This window comes from Cuculus canorus, chromosome 15 (assembly GCF_017976375.1).
Source record: "Cuculus canorus isolate bCucCan1 chromosome 15, bCucCan1.pri, whole genome shotgun sequence".
Taxonomy (NCBI): Eukaryota; Metazoa; Chordata; class Aves; order Cuculiformes; family Cuculidae; genus Cuculus; species Cuculus canorus.
This window is the reverse complement of record NC_071415.1, coordinates 1,599,150-1,613,926: the sequence shown is the minus strand read 5'-3', so window position 1 is coordinate 1,613,926 and position 14,777 is coordinate 1,599,150. Positions and strand designations below refer to the sequence as shown.

The 14,777-nt window shown below is 46.3% G+C and overlaps 1 protein-coding gene across 2 annotated transcripts in view; it reads right to left on the bottom strand.

Moving 5' to 3' along the window:
* The window catches only part of XPO6 (exportin 6), a 61,205-nt gene that overhangs the window by 13,115 nt on the left and 33,313 nt on the right, over positions 1–14,777 (bottom strand). Inside the window, exons 8-14 of one of the 2 annotated variants that reach the window (XM_054080238.1) lie at positions 12,544–12,670; positions 11,699–11,808; positions 7,927–8,035; positions 7,057–7,149; positions 3,943–4,012; positions 1,481–1,640; positions 732–824 (exon numbers count right to left, since the gene is read on the bottom strand). In XM_054080238.1, coding sequence (XP_053936213.1) covers positions 732–824; positions 1,481–1,640; positions 3,943–4,012; positions 7,057–7,149; positions 7,927–8,035; positions 11,699–11,808; positions 12,544–12,670 — 762 coding nt within the window. The remainder of the gene's footprint in view (positions 1–731; positions 825–1,480; positions 1,641–3,942; positions 4,013–7,056; positions 7,150–7,926; positions 8,036–11,698; positions 11,809–12,543; positions 12,671–14,777) is intronic. The other variant, XM_054080239.1, reaches the window with a different exon arrangement.

Below are 14,777 nucleotides of genomic sequence, written 5' to 3'. Positions count from 1 at the left end.
TGACATGCTCAAAAGGAAAACCTTGAATTCTGCTATAGAACACCAGCTGGCAGCAAACAGCTTTGTACTACACAGCCTAAAAGGTCCCGAAAAGGCTGTCAGAGCAGCGTTCTATTACCAGCAGCATCAAGATTTCACACTTAATGTCAGCTTCTGGATTGAAGGTGTTCATTTGTTTCAGAACTGGCTTGCATAGCTGGAAGGCACACGTTTGTCTTGGAAGGCAAGGACTTGAAAGCCTGTACTAGGGAAAACGTCTTTTACCTGAGCCATAGATCTGACTTTGGTAGCAACAAATCCATAAACTGCAACTATACACTGACAATGGATCCGTTTCTTAAAATACCACTATTACAACGCTTATTTCCTCATTTAATTACACTGCAAAAGATAGCACGCTTTTACAGCCCTTAGTACAGGGCAAAGTAACAGTTTGCTTTTAGATCTAACATAATGGGCATTTCTGCTTCTCATAATAAACACATTTTTCTTTAAATAACCCGAATACATCAATTGGAGGCAACAAAATGCTGGCAGCAGCCTCGACCTTCAACGGTTCAAAGAAGACGCCCTCATAGTTAGCCAGCAATCCCTGGAGAGATGGCTTTTTCAGAGCCCTCACCAAGCAAGTGGTTAGAACACGGGATCGAGGAGGGATCGAGGAGGGATCGAGGAGTTCTAATGCTACCAGATCCGGCTACAATCATTTGCCGTGCCCACCCCATACTCACACATCAATAAGGTCAGGCTTCAATACAGATGGTACTGCCGTTTCGATGTTGTACAGTTTTATCTGAGATCCATAGAGCGTTACTTTTACCAACCTGGAAGTGAATACATATAAAGTGGTGTAAAGGGGCTGTGAGATGAATATATGTACAAATCCCTTGAACAACTTATCCAAATGCAACTCTTCGCAAGTCTGTGTCACTACCTAGCTAATACGGAAACAAGATTTAGACCATTTAGTTCAAAAAGCCTATTTCACCATTTGGGATAAGATGAAACAACTACCATGTTCCCGCATGGAAATGAAAAAACAGCCAAGGCAGCTGTGTAAAGCCCTGAAATTCTGTAATTTGCGGCTACATGCTAATTAAGTTTCTTGGAGGAGAATTGAATGACGTCTGCCTTTCAGTTTTCACAAGTCTTTTCATTTAAGAAAAGAGATTTTAGCTTTGAGAGATACAACTTTGCAGTAATCAAACTCTACATCTCGTTTCATTGCATCACAAATGCAGATGCTGGAAAACAAGTACCTCAGTCTTTTCAAATGACTGATTTTATTTCATCCCTCCTATTAGTTATTTCTTTGGTTAAGGATTTAGAAAACCATCTGGAAAACTTAGGATGTAATAATTCAGGTTCCGGCCAATGAATTCTTCCTATCTCACTTTAATCATAATGAGGGGAGACAGAGAGAAAACTTGTTTTTCACGCTTACTGCGGTGGTGACAGCAAACTCCTTTCCCACACCTACCTCTCCACAACCGTTAGAGCATCATTGAACCTGGCAGCAAACACATCTCCAATGAAGTATTCTGCTAAACGACCCACGGCCTGTAGCAAGGAGCTCAGGTCCCGCAAGGAGCAGTGCAAACGGCGGCAATCGTTCTCTGCAGTGATGTTCAGCCTGTGACCTGAAACGACATTACAGTTCACTAGCAATGAAGCCAGAAGACCTAAGTGTAAATAATCACTTGTGCTAACAGCCACTAAGAGCGCAGCAGTCCAAAAACTAATATTTTAAAAGCTTTGTGCAAGAAAAAAAATACATATAACCTTTTGACTAATAAATACAGCTCTTTGGGATGGGAAACCTAATTACAAAGCTACAGGAAATGCAAAGTTTATTCCAATTACATTACAAGCATTCTTCTTAAATGAGCTCGGCAGCGGGTCAAGGGTCAAATCAGAGCATGTCCAAGTGGCCAAGATATTCAATCTGAGAAAGACAAGTTCAACTGTTCCGACTGCCACACTTCAACCCTCTCTTTAAAGGCTGAAATGGATGTTACTGACTCTTTCAGCCTTTTACACATGTATTCTCTTCTATTTGGTACCAATACCTACACAAACAGGGGTCCCTCTGGTCACCCATGGCCATCAGAAGGCAGCCCCAGCTCTGCAGAGGTGGCTGTTACCCGCGCTCCCTCTGCTGGAGCGCTGGCAGTGGTCCACGTGGGAACAAGAGGATTTGCTTTTGATGGGAGGTGCGGCTATTTACTTTCATATTTCTAAGATACAAAAAGCATACTAATAAGTAGATTAGCCAGTCTTATTGGCTATGCAACTGCCCTACTGCTTGATCATGTTTGCGTGGTCTACAAACACTCCACACCTTCAACAAGCAAACACATTCTCCAACACATTTCAAAGGAATCATACAAGCATAGAATGGTTTGGGATCGAAGGGACCTCAAAGCCCATCCAGTTCCAACCCCTGCCATGGGCAGGGACACCTCCCACAGGATCAGGGGCTCCAAGCCCCATCCAACCTGGCCTGGAACGCCTCCAGGGATGGGGCAGCCACCACTGCTCTGGGCAACCTGGGCCAGGGCCTCCCCACCCTCTCAGCAAAACATTTCTCCCCGAGAGCTCATCTCAGTCTCCCCTCTTGCAGCTGAAAACCATTTCCCCTCATCCTATCCCTGCACTCCCTGACCAAGAGCCCCTTCCCAGCTTTCCTGGAGCTCCTTTCAGTACTGGAAGCTGCTCTAAGGTCTCCCCTCAGACCTCTCTTCTCCAGGCTGAACAACCCCAACTCTCTCAGCCTGTCCTTGTGTGGGAGGTGCTCCAGCCCTTGGATCATCTCCGTGGCCTCCTCTGGACTTGCTCCAACAGCTCCGTGTCCTTCCTGTGCTGAGGACTCCAGAACTGAACACAGACCTCCAGGTGAGGTCTCACCAGAGCGGAGCAGAGGGGCAGAATGACTTCCCTTGCCCTGCTGGCTACACTTTTTTTGATGCAGTTTGGTTTGCTTTCCACTCCCATATTTAGTCTCTGATTACATTCTCATCAACAACCTTGCTTTGTTGTACCCCCAGCACTAGCATACAACCACACAGTTCCAAATCCCCAGCTGCATCTGAGCTCCTTCTCCCGACCCACCACCCAAACAGCCAGCCACAGGACAGCTTCTAATCCAGGCTGTTGCTACAGCATCGAAAACCTACACTTTGCTTCTCCTAGGTCTGAAACGATCCTAAAATTGGAAGTTACTGCTTATACAACCGCCATTCTGCCATGTGTAGTCTTATTGAAGAAGTAACAGATTCCTTTACTGGTCATGCCAGAAAACTGAAAGATAATCTTATCTACAATCTTCCTCCATACAGAGTTCACTGCTGCTCCTTATCTTATCTCAGGAAAGAGCAAAGCTAAGCTCATGCTTTATGTTCAGTCGAGAGCACTGGTATCTTTGTAAGCTACTTTGTACATGAAAGTTCTTGAAATGCCAGCTAGATTCTAGTCTTAGAAGCTACTATTACATCCTAAATACTTCGTTTTCTCATGGACTCACAATGGGTTTGATTCAACCCTAAATAAAAACGTTTCTAAGGTGGACAACTTCACACTGGATTTGAGCCCAAAGCAAAACAGGAATCATAAAAACAAACAGGAGCACAACCTGACTCGAAATAAGTGTAGTGGGAAGATGAAAATAACCATTATCCCTCCATGCAGTATTTAATGTTGCAAATTTTTTATCAACACATGTGGTTTCTTCATTTCAAGTACCAGAACAAGGGAAGAACCAGACCACTAGAAAAATAAATCACATTATTAGACTTTTGTCTGCTGTTGGGAGTTTGACTGCTGAGCCACTGGACACCAGATCCTCAATGGAATGCAGAAGACGCAACACCGCAGCAGGTTGAGAGTGGTTTTGCAATCAGCTATTAAAGAGTGAGGACTGCAGTGCTGGATAGCAGTTATTACCTGTCCCTGAAGTGACCACAAACTGCTGGAGACCCAGGTACACTTCCAAGTTATCCTGCAGAACTGGAAACTAGAAAAGAAAAAGAAAAAGAAATGAGCACGATTTTGGGGCCTGGCAGACAGTTAACGCTCACCTACTAATTACTCTGTTAAAGCACAGTTTGTTTATGTTAAATAATCATAGAATGGTTTGGTTGGAAAAGACCTTCGAGACTATTGAGTCCAATCGTTCCTGTCTACCACTGAACCAGATCCCTGAACATCTCGTCTGCCCGTCTGTTAAACCCCTCCAGGGATGGGGACTCCCCCACTGCCCTGGGCAGCCTCTGCCAGGGCCTGAGAACCCTTTCCATAAAGGAATTTTTCCTAATATCCAATCTGAACCTCCCCTGGCACTACTTGAGGCCATTTCCTCTTGTCCTACTACTTGTTCCTCGGGAGCAGAGCCCAGCACCCACCTCACTCCAACCTCCTTTCAGGAGCTGCAGGGAGCGATGAGGTCTCCCCTCAGCCTCCTCTTCTCCAGGCTAAACACCCCCAGGGCTCTCAGCCGCTCCCACAACCCCTGTTCTCCAGACCCTTCCCCAACTCCATTCCCTTCTCTGGATGTGCTCCAGCTCCTCAATGTCCTCCTTGTAGTGAGGGGCCCAAAACTGAACCCAGGATTCAAGGTGCAGCTTCACCAGCGCTGAGTGCAGGCGCAGGAGAAAAGGTGAGTTGCGAGGTTCTGGGCTGCTCCTGCAGCCACAGCTTCTCATGTTTCAATAGCTGTCATGAAAACAGAGGTCACCACCCTGAAGGCGCCCAGTAGCTCTCCTCTCCCACAAACACCAACAATCAACCTAATGAGATTGTAGAATTACAAGTGTAAGTGATGGCACAGCACACGTGTATGGATACGGAGATGATGTGTAACCCAGACCAAACAGAGCAGGGCAAAGGCAGAGCAGAGGAAGCTTGGAGTGCGTTCACCTCACCCGTAAGTATCACACCTCCAAATGCAGCTATCAAAACATTATTTAAACATAGGAGTTCAATTTGGTGCCTCTGTAACAGGGTATGGAAGGGAACGACCTCAGCACTCCACTGGCAGCGGAGGCTGCATCAACAACAGGGAAGAGAGCCAAGCGAGCAAACACCACCGTCATCATGCATCCTGGTTTGGGAATGGAGTATTGTTAGCCTAACGCCATCAGGACCGACAGCAAACACGTCTGATCCTGGTGATACTTCAACCGAGCAACAGGTTATACTACCACAGGGCATGTGTTATAAACTGAGACCAGAGAGCCTCTAAGCAGCGTCCGGCCAGATGAGACACCTCAGCGGTGTCTGTTGGGGTTATTTGCCCTGTGCATGAATGCACAAGGACAAAACTGCACACTGAGCTTCTCCTTGCAGACACTCTCCTGAAAGTCTAGACTCACAGAATGGTTTGAGTTGAAGGAACCTCAAAGCCCATCCAGTTCCACTCCCCTGCCATGGGCAGGGACACCTCCCACTGGATCAGGGGCTCAAACCCCCATCCAACCCGGCCTTGAATACTTCCAGATGCTGCCACTACTACTCTGGGCAACCTGACCAAATGCCTCACCACCCTCAGTGTGAAGAATTTCTTCTTAATGTCTAATCTAAATCTTTCCTCTTCCAATTTAGAGCCATCCCCCCTCATCCTATCCCTCCATGCCCTTGTAAAAAGTCCCTCCCCAGCTTTCTTGTAGGCCCCCTTCAGGTACTGGAAGGATGCTGCGAGGTCTTCCAACCCTTTCAGTTCAGCATGGTTCTACTTCACTTCTGTTGGCACAGTCACCACATTTGCAGTGGTTGGTTTTACAGTTCACTCATCCATCAGCACAGGGAATTGCAGCCTCGCGGCACAGCACAAAGGAGCTGCTGCACACCGTTGTCATCATTTGCTACTGATGGACTGGCCACCACAGACTGCTGTGAGGACACAAAACTGCCTGAGCATCTCCCAGATCATCCAGCACACAAGAACAAACAAACATGGGACTCAAGACACCATGGAGTTTCTAACAGGCTGTGCCTAATTAAGAACAGTTGAGTACCTTTGTATAACTGGAGGAGGAGAGCTATTTAAAACAACAGAGAGTCTTCCTCGTGATAATGTGTTACTTTAAGGAAGCCACAACTCTTCTCCATACACTCATACGTTCACTGGAACAGCTGTCCCATTCAACAAAACAAAACCAACCTCTTGCTGACTCAGGCCAGGCCCCCATGCTGCAGAGAACTTCCACTTTCGTATGGAGATGATTCTGTTCCGTTTCTAATAATACACTTCTAGAGCTTAACCCAGCCATAATGTTTCTTAAAGAAAAATATCCATTACAAAAAGCAGTTCAGGTCAGGCATTTCTACCTCTGCAACAGCTCCATTCTCTCTGCTCCTTGGGAATGCAGTGCAGAGGTTTGCAAGGTTTCCAGCAGAATTAAACTTGCTTTGCCATCCGACTGCTACACTGGTCCTTCTCACTCAGAGAAGAGGCACCAACTACTTTAAATTTCGGGCTCCACTGGCCTAGAGCCTCAAGATTTCCTCCTCAAAAATGATTACAGTGACACAAACCCAGGGAGCTTTTACACCATGGCCTCTACGCCCTAGCTGTTGAGAAGCATTTACCTGTATTTATCAGATATAACTCCCAATCATCCCAGGAGCTCTTTTCAGCATCTTTATCTCATCTTTCACTTACACAAATATTTCAGCGTCCTTAAAACCCTAATAACGACACTCATCTGTGCAGTTTGCAGCACTGCCTCCTAATACAAAGGCCAAAATAAACAACAGTGAAGGACTGCTGCCAAATATTTACACTTTGAAAGATGAGAATTTCTGAAGAGCTTAGTGTCCAGCCAGTAGGACTCAGATACTCAATGAAGAGCCCTCTTTAAAAATACACCAAGAAAGCTGACAAAGCCAAATAAACAAGCTTTTTCCTTCGATTTCTGGTCTCCTCCTTGCCAAGTTTTTGCTTGCAAAACCATATCTCCCTACTTGTTTGGCACCGTGGCCCCTATCATGTAGCTTTCAATGAACTCCAGCAGCTGGTGCTCATTTCACATCACATTTTTGGTCTGGATAACTACTTACTAGTGTGGAGAAGGCATGAGTTGGCAAGAGCTCCATGACTTTTGCAACCACTTCCAAGCTCTGGCGCAAGTACCGCTGCCACTCGGTCTGCTGCTATGGGAAGAAAAATCAAGGTAAGCACTGCACTTCCAGAGGGAAACAGATAGTTTTTTGTTGACTAAAAGGTCTTAATTGATGCTCGGGGCTATCCAGCTCCTTTCCAGAGCATGGCTTTTGCAAACACCTGGCTACTGAAGAGATACTGCTCTTGATTCTCATATGCTGCTACACATCTGATAGAGAAAAGTCTTACCAACCCATGCTCTGGGCAGGCACAGGTGTCTCCCTGAAGCGATAAGGAATGGGATAACTTACTCCTAAAGCACAGTTACTGTGCAGATGACAAGCATCTGTTACAAAGAACAACCTCTGGCCTCATCCATTTTGGCTGCCTGCTCCACTTCCACATTTATCAGTATTGAGATGATGATTACCAATACAGACTTGGGAGAAATAACCTTAAAGAAAAGCACCAATAACAGATACAGCCTAAAGCTTCAGTATCTCAGATATTGCAGCATTTAGACTCCAAAGGAATCAGATATGGATACCTAACACTTCTGATAATCAGAACATAAGGATCTCTATTTCCCCCCCCATAAGAACCAAGTTGAAAACAGAGGTCTTATCCTTTCAGTGTCACTTTATGTACATTTTTGTCAAAAGCATTTCATGCTGCTTTAACCCTCAAACCCTGCACAGAACGGAGTGAAGAAGCAGCTCTTCTGCTTCTACTCCAAAGCACAAGCTCTGAGAAAGACATTCTAGGTGTTCCAGTGCAAGAGTTAATATCTGGACCTGCAGCCATCCTTGTTCAACTCAGCTCCTTACATCATCATCCAGTGTCTCATCATCCAGCTCCTCCAGCTGTGCCTGGTTATACCTGAACTGGATTCGATTCAACACCTCTGTCAGCAGCAGAACCAAGGCATCTTCGTACCTGTGACCACGGGGAAGAGAGAGCAAGAGTTTGATAAAACAGTTCTGCAGAGACTGTTGCACCCACAGCCCTTCCAGTGAAGGAGATAAGTAAAGCAGACGATAGCTCAAACCGAGCCGCTGCAAGGAGCCTGCAGCACGGCTTTACAGGTTTGCTGAGGAGACACCAACAGATCCTGGGATTAACAGTATCACAACAGTCCAGGTCACAGCTACCTGCAAGGAAAAGAGCCTTGGTGATACCTAATATCCCTCTATCCCTGAAAGGGAAAGGGAGAACTGTCAGCAACAGGAGCAGCCCAAGGATTCAGAACAGGAAAGGCAGGAGGGGCTTGCTAGGAATAACGGCAGAGGTGCCCAAGCAGAAGGCACCACCAGCCTCTTGTTGCTATATCGCTCCTCAGCAGCCCGCCCAGTGCTCTGCTTTTTGGGCAATGAGGGAGGAACAGATGAAATGGGGCAGAGTTACTGCTGCCTCCCTCCAAAGAGGATCTCCCTGAGGCTATCTGTTCTGCCATCCTCTTTCCCTACATTTGTCCTCTGAAACAAAGCCAGCCCTTTTCCGACCTGCCCCGTAGGACTAAAGGTGTGTCACAAAGCCATCCCTTCACCTCTCGGAGCTATGCAGCTGGGACAGAGGGTAGAACACCCCCCTTCTCTTGGATCATGTAAGAATAGCATCAAGTTGCCAGATCAGCACCAAGCCATCTGGGCATGCAGCCATTCCTCACAGTGTCGAAGTTTGGGGATTTCGAGGGGCGCTGTTTTGATTGTTTTAAAAACCTCCTTTCTCAAAACCACTGGGGTCCCACGCAAAAAGTCACACTCTTTCCTAAGTGAGATCAGGTTGGAAAATTAGGTGTTACCATAGAATCATAGAATCATTTGGTTGGAAAAGACCTTTGAAGATCATCAAGTCCAACCATACCTGTCCACTACTGAACCAGATCCCTGAGCATTTCATCTGCCTGTCTTTTAATCCACTCCAGGGATAGGGACTCAAACACCCTCCTGGGCAGCCTCTGACAGGGCCTGAGAACCCTTTCCATAAAGGAATTTTTCCTAATATCCAATCTGAACCTGCCCTGGCACAACTTGAGGCCATTTCCTCTTGTCCTACTACTTGTTCCTCTGGAGCAGAGCCCAGCACCCACCTCACTCCAACCCCCTTTCAGGAGCTGCAGAGATCGATGAGATCTCTGCTCAGCCTCCTCCAGACTAAACAGCCCCAGGGCCCCCAGCTGCATGACACAATTCGTTCTCCAGACCCTTCCTCAGCTCCATTTGCTTCTCCAGATGTTCTCCAGCTCCCAAATGTTGTCCTTGTAGTGAGGGACCCAAAACTTAACCCAGGATTTGAGGTGTGGCCTCACCAGTGCCCAGTACAGGGGGATGATCCCTGCCCTGCTCCTGCTGGCCACACTAACAGAGATCCAGAGCGTGATGCAATTCAAGAGTCAGCTGGGTCACTAGCGCAGCAGCTGAAAGCCGTCCGTGCAAGGCAGCGGCACTGCCATGTTTGCTGCAACCACATGACGTAACTCTGGATTTGGCAATTTATGCAGTAGTAATAGCTGTAATGTGTACAGAATGCAAAGCTTACAAACCACAGAACAGGAAACCTGATCTGTGCTCCTGTGGGGTAACCACTCCCAGACCATCACACTGCAGCGCAGGAAGTCATCGTTGTAGAAGCTGTCACTAAGGACAGATAGTTCTGACAAAACAGTACAAGCTCTGACCACTTATATGATTTTTCTGTTTGTTTACAGTCTGATGGATCTCCTAGAGAGACAGCTATCGTTCAGCGAGATTCACGGCCGGGTTGGACGAGACTTTGAGCAGCCTGATCCAGCAGGAAGTGTCCCTGTCCATGGCAGGGGGGTGAAACCAGATGGGCCTTAATGTTCCTTCCAACCCAAACCATTCTGTGATTCTATGATTCTCCTCACAACAAACTCTTTGGCAGGAAGATAACAGACACCACATGCCCATTCACCAGATGAAGAGGAGAAACAGAACGCCACAGCTCAACAACACTGGGCAGAGAGCAGTAAACTAGGAATGAATTATAACAGAGTTCAAATGCAAATATCTACTACTTGAGAAATTCAAAGCCCCACAGTTCCCATGCTGAAAGGAAGAGAGCTGTCTGGTGTAAGCTAGTTCCACATTTGTTCTTTGTGGTCATGATGCCAGGCTGCCTTTCAAAAACCAACCACTTATATTTAGCGTGCTCATGGGAAAACAGCTTCCTTCTGTGCTCAGAGGAAGAGCATAACATAGCACAAGCCATGGCACTTTTAAGCCTCCAAATCATAGAAACGCTTGGTCTGACGAGATCTTTGAGATCATCAAGCCTGACCTTCTCTGTCCACTACTGAACCTGATCCCTGAGCACCTCATCTGCCCGTCTGTTAAACCCCTCCAGGGATGGGGACTCCATCACCTCCCCACACAGCCTCTGCCAGTGCCCAATGACCCTTTTGGTGAGGAAATTTTCCCTGACGTCTAACCTAGACATCCCCTGGTGCAACTTGAAGCCATTTCCTCTCGTCTATCACCTATCAAACAGGATACCAACAGCTTCACCAGATCTTTCAAACAGCAGCAAAAGGGCTGTTATCGAGAGCCACCCATTTCAGCACCTACAAAGGAAGGTATGAGTGTGCAAGTGGAACTTCTAACTTCCAAGCAGAGCTCATCAGTGTTTCTCAGAAACACGCCCTCCATTTAAAACGGAATTTTGAAATCCTAATTAGATATAGTTTTTCCCTAACGAGCTGTGTGAACACTTAACTAGGCAACTTACTCTGTGGTTTCCTCCTCTAATATGTGCTAAAACGTGCTCTAAAACGTGTTATAGTTCTATTTCCGACTGCAAAGCTTTCTTCCTCTGGCTACTGGGTTCACATACCACACACGTAAGTGACAGTTTTTCTGCCCTCACTTGCTCAGTTTGAATTCATAGAATCATAGAAGAGTTAGGGTTGGAAGGGACCTTAAAGATCATCCAGTTCCACCCCTGCCATGGGACACCTCCCACTGGATCAGGCTGCCCAAGCCCCATCCAACCTGGCCTTGAACACCTCCAGGGATGGGGCAGCCACAGCGTCTCTGGACAACCTGTTCCAGGGCCTCAGCACTCTCATGGTGAAGAAATTCCTCCTTATGTCCAGTCTGAATCTGCCCCTCTCCAGTTTATACCCATTGCCCCTCATCCTATCACCACAAGCCTTTATGAACAGCCCCTCTCCAGCTTTCCTGTAGCCCCTTCAGGCACTGGAAGCTGCTCTAAGTTCTCCCCACAGCCTTCTCTTCTCCAGGCTGAACAGCCCCAACTCTCTCAGCCTGTCCTCATACGGGAGGTGCTCCAGCCCTCGGATCATCCTTGTATCCTCCTCTGCACCCGTTTCAACAGCTCCATCTCCCTCTCATGTTGAGGATTCCAGAACTGGATACAATACTCCAGATGAGGTCTCACAAGAGAGCAATAGAGGGGCAGAATCACCTCTCTCTTCTAATACTTTCCGATTATGAAAAACAAAGCACTCAATGTCATGTGAAGCTGGAAGAAGCAATAGCTTGCTTCTCACAGACCTTCCATGGTGAACATGAAGCCTCTTCGCAGCTGCCACATCCTGGCAGCTTCCCAACTGCTTACCTGTTAAGCACTGCTTCTTTGTCTGCCAAGCGACTTTTGATTTTGCTAGTCAGATAGTCCAAAAAGAGCGTCCAGATGTCTAAGCAGGAAAAGTAACCTTCATGGGTAGGCTGAAATACAGCAAAATCCACACTGAATACCGCAAGGTAAGGCAAGATTGTTTACACACAATGAAAATATGAGTTCATATGCACTTCAATCCATGGGAAGAACTCCTTCCATTATCATAACCTTTCTAAGAGGTCACTGAAGAGATTTATAACTCTTAAAAGATGAACAGGAGCTCAAGCATGAGGGTGGGAACCCAGGAATGACAAGGCTGGTCTCAACACTAACTTGCTGCATTTTATAAACCTGCTTGTCATTATTCACATGTGGAGTAAATAGGGCCGAGCTGTCCTGGGACAGCTTCTACAGCAAGGTAACACGTACCAAAAGCCTTAGGGTTGGGTTTTTACCACTAAAAATTAAAATTACAAGGAAAGATACAGTAAAAGCAGCAGATTCAGGAGAAAGAAGGTCATCCCCAAACACAAATCAAGCCAGGCAGAGCGATTCTTCCAGACAATGCTGTCCACTCCAAGGACAGGCAGAAAAACAAAAGCAGAAGCAAAGTTAAACACCAGACAAATTGTTCTTGCAAGGGAACTAAGTGCTGTCTCCAACTAAACCTAAGAGCACATGAAGCCACTTCCAAGTCCCCAGCACTACTGGGGAAGTGCCAGTCAGAGCAGTTAATTGCTTTTTTCTCAGCTAACTTAAGGATCACCTTTACCGGGGAAAACAAGCCCTGCTGTATGAGAGAACAGAACAGACCGAGGGAAACTGCTCTTGCAGGGCTGTACCTGATGGAAAGTGTATTTGAACAACAGTGCCAGAAATTCGACCACGGGAAACTGGGAGTAGGATTCAATTCTTCGGAGGTGGACACTCACAAAGAGACGGAGGAAGTCTGTGAATTTCTCAATGTAGCTACAAGGGAAAGAAGAAAACACAACTGAGAAAACACAAAGGATGCCAAAGGGAAAGCAATTGCATTGAAATAGCAATAAAATTCACTCAAAATCCCTTCATTAAAAGGAAAGCTACAATTAACAGCAAGTAGAACAATTAAAAGATAAAGCCCTGCAACAATTACCTACAGGACGGGCAACCCTTCATTCCATTAACACCTGAAACAGCAGAAAAGACAATCTAGTCAAAAGCAACTTTAATATTCAGATCAATATAACTGAGTTCAATCAGGCCTGCAAATAATCAGAATCCCCTCCCTCCCAGAGAAATAAGTATTTAATAGCAAGGGTCATCTTACTGATGTGGACAGCATTAGTGAAATAAACTGTACGGCGGAGGAATTCAGCTGGAAGCAAGAAGTTAATGCAGGAGTTAGCAATACCCATGTTATAATGGAAAGGAGCAGTGGGAGAGCCATGGGGTTGAGAGATGGAAGGACGGTTCCTGCTGCAGCGCAAATCAACTGCCTACAAGTTTATGAACCAAGCCTGGGCTTTTCTGACTGAATTTGACTGTAAAGACAATATTCCTCCAACGCATGGCACTAGATAAAGTGACGATCCAAAAGGGAGCCTGCTACCAACATTTCAAGGAGAGGACAGCCTCGGTGCAAGCACTGGGGGATTCTGGAGTACGTTGCTGGGGAAAAATTAGAGATCACGGTGCAGTAAGCTTTTACCGAGGAATAAGATCACATCCTGCGCAAGGTGAGCTTCATCAAGGTTAGAAATCATCTTTGTATCTATTCATACAGAAAAGTGTTAACTACTCCACCAATACCCAGGACAAACATCACAAACAGGAGCTCCGGCAACGCGTAACAAGGAGGGTGTGCACAAGAAGTCCATCTTTCCCATATGATACGAGCTCTACAGTGCAAGAGTACTTCAAGCTCTTTTTGTACATAAAACAATTCAGCCTAGCCAAGTTTCAGAGACGCTTGAACAGTCTGGTTTTACTGTGCTGCCTTGCTCTCCCTCTCTGCAAACTCTTGAGGTTTTAGGGGAAAACCCCCAGCTCTTTCTAACGAAAACATACTCAAGCCCAGCAGCACTGCCAGGTGACAGAGAGCTGCAGCCCTGCTGCGTATCACCAGCCTACAAAACCCACACGATACTTTGAATATGCAAAAAGACTACATTGCCCTTCCAGTTGGCACTGCCTGCTGGACAAGACACTACTGCACACGTCTGATGACTGACCACACGCTTCAGAAGTCAAGCTAACAAAAAATAGAGCTCTGACCCAAACATTGCCTTCATTTTCGTGATTTTTTTACCATCTAAAGAGGCTCTGATCTGAGACCGGTGAAGTTCTTACTTGGCCCGTAGCTCTGCCAGCCCCAAAGCCCTTTCTGCAGCCAGCACACCAGTGCTTGTATTCCATATTTTGGGATCTCCAAGTCAAAGCCAAACACAAATAAGGCAAAAGACAGTTTAAGCTTTATCTTTTTCTGGATCAGTTTGGCATACCAACCATTTAAAACCACACTCATTCTGTACCAGAACAAGAATAATCAGCACCACGAGAGGGAGGGACTGGACAGACTCAGGGCGAGCAGGTTCTGAAGATGGTGATTGACTGAAGGCACTTTATCCAGCGCCAAGTTTGTTCAGGATTTTGTTAGTCCAAGCCAGGATGACAGTTCCATTTGGTAAATTCTTTAGTTTCGGACATAAAAGTACAGCTATGTCCTTAAGTGACAAAAGGAAAATCCTCACACCCTTTTCCACGGAGAGGACAGTCAGCTCAGAGAAATCTCCGCTCTCCTAGAAGACAGCTACATTTTTCCAGTGCCCAGAACATCTTAACATTCTGACCTTAGCAACGGATAAAGAGGGGTCTCACAACTGCAGAGACCAATAATCTCTGCAGAGCACAAACCTAAGGAGCGGAACACAACGATGTGGCAATACCACCTGCACAGCAGAGGCTGCCTGCTGACGCTTGCCATGGAAGAAGGAAGGAAGCTAAACAAGGGACTGTGGGTTTCCAGGAGAGCTTTTCTGAAATCCAGAATGTAACTCCTTTGCCCGTATCTTGTTTGCAGATTCCTACCATACTA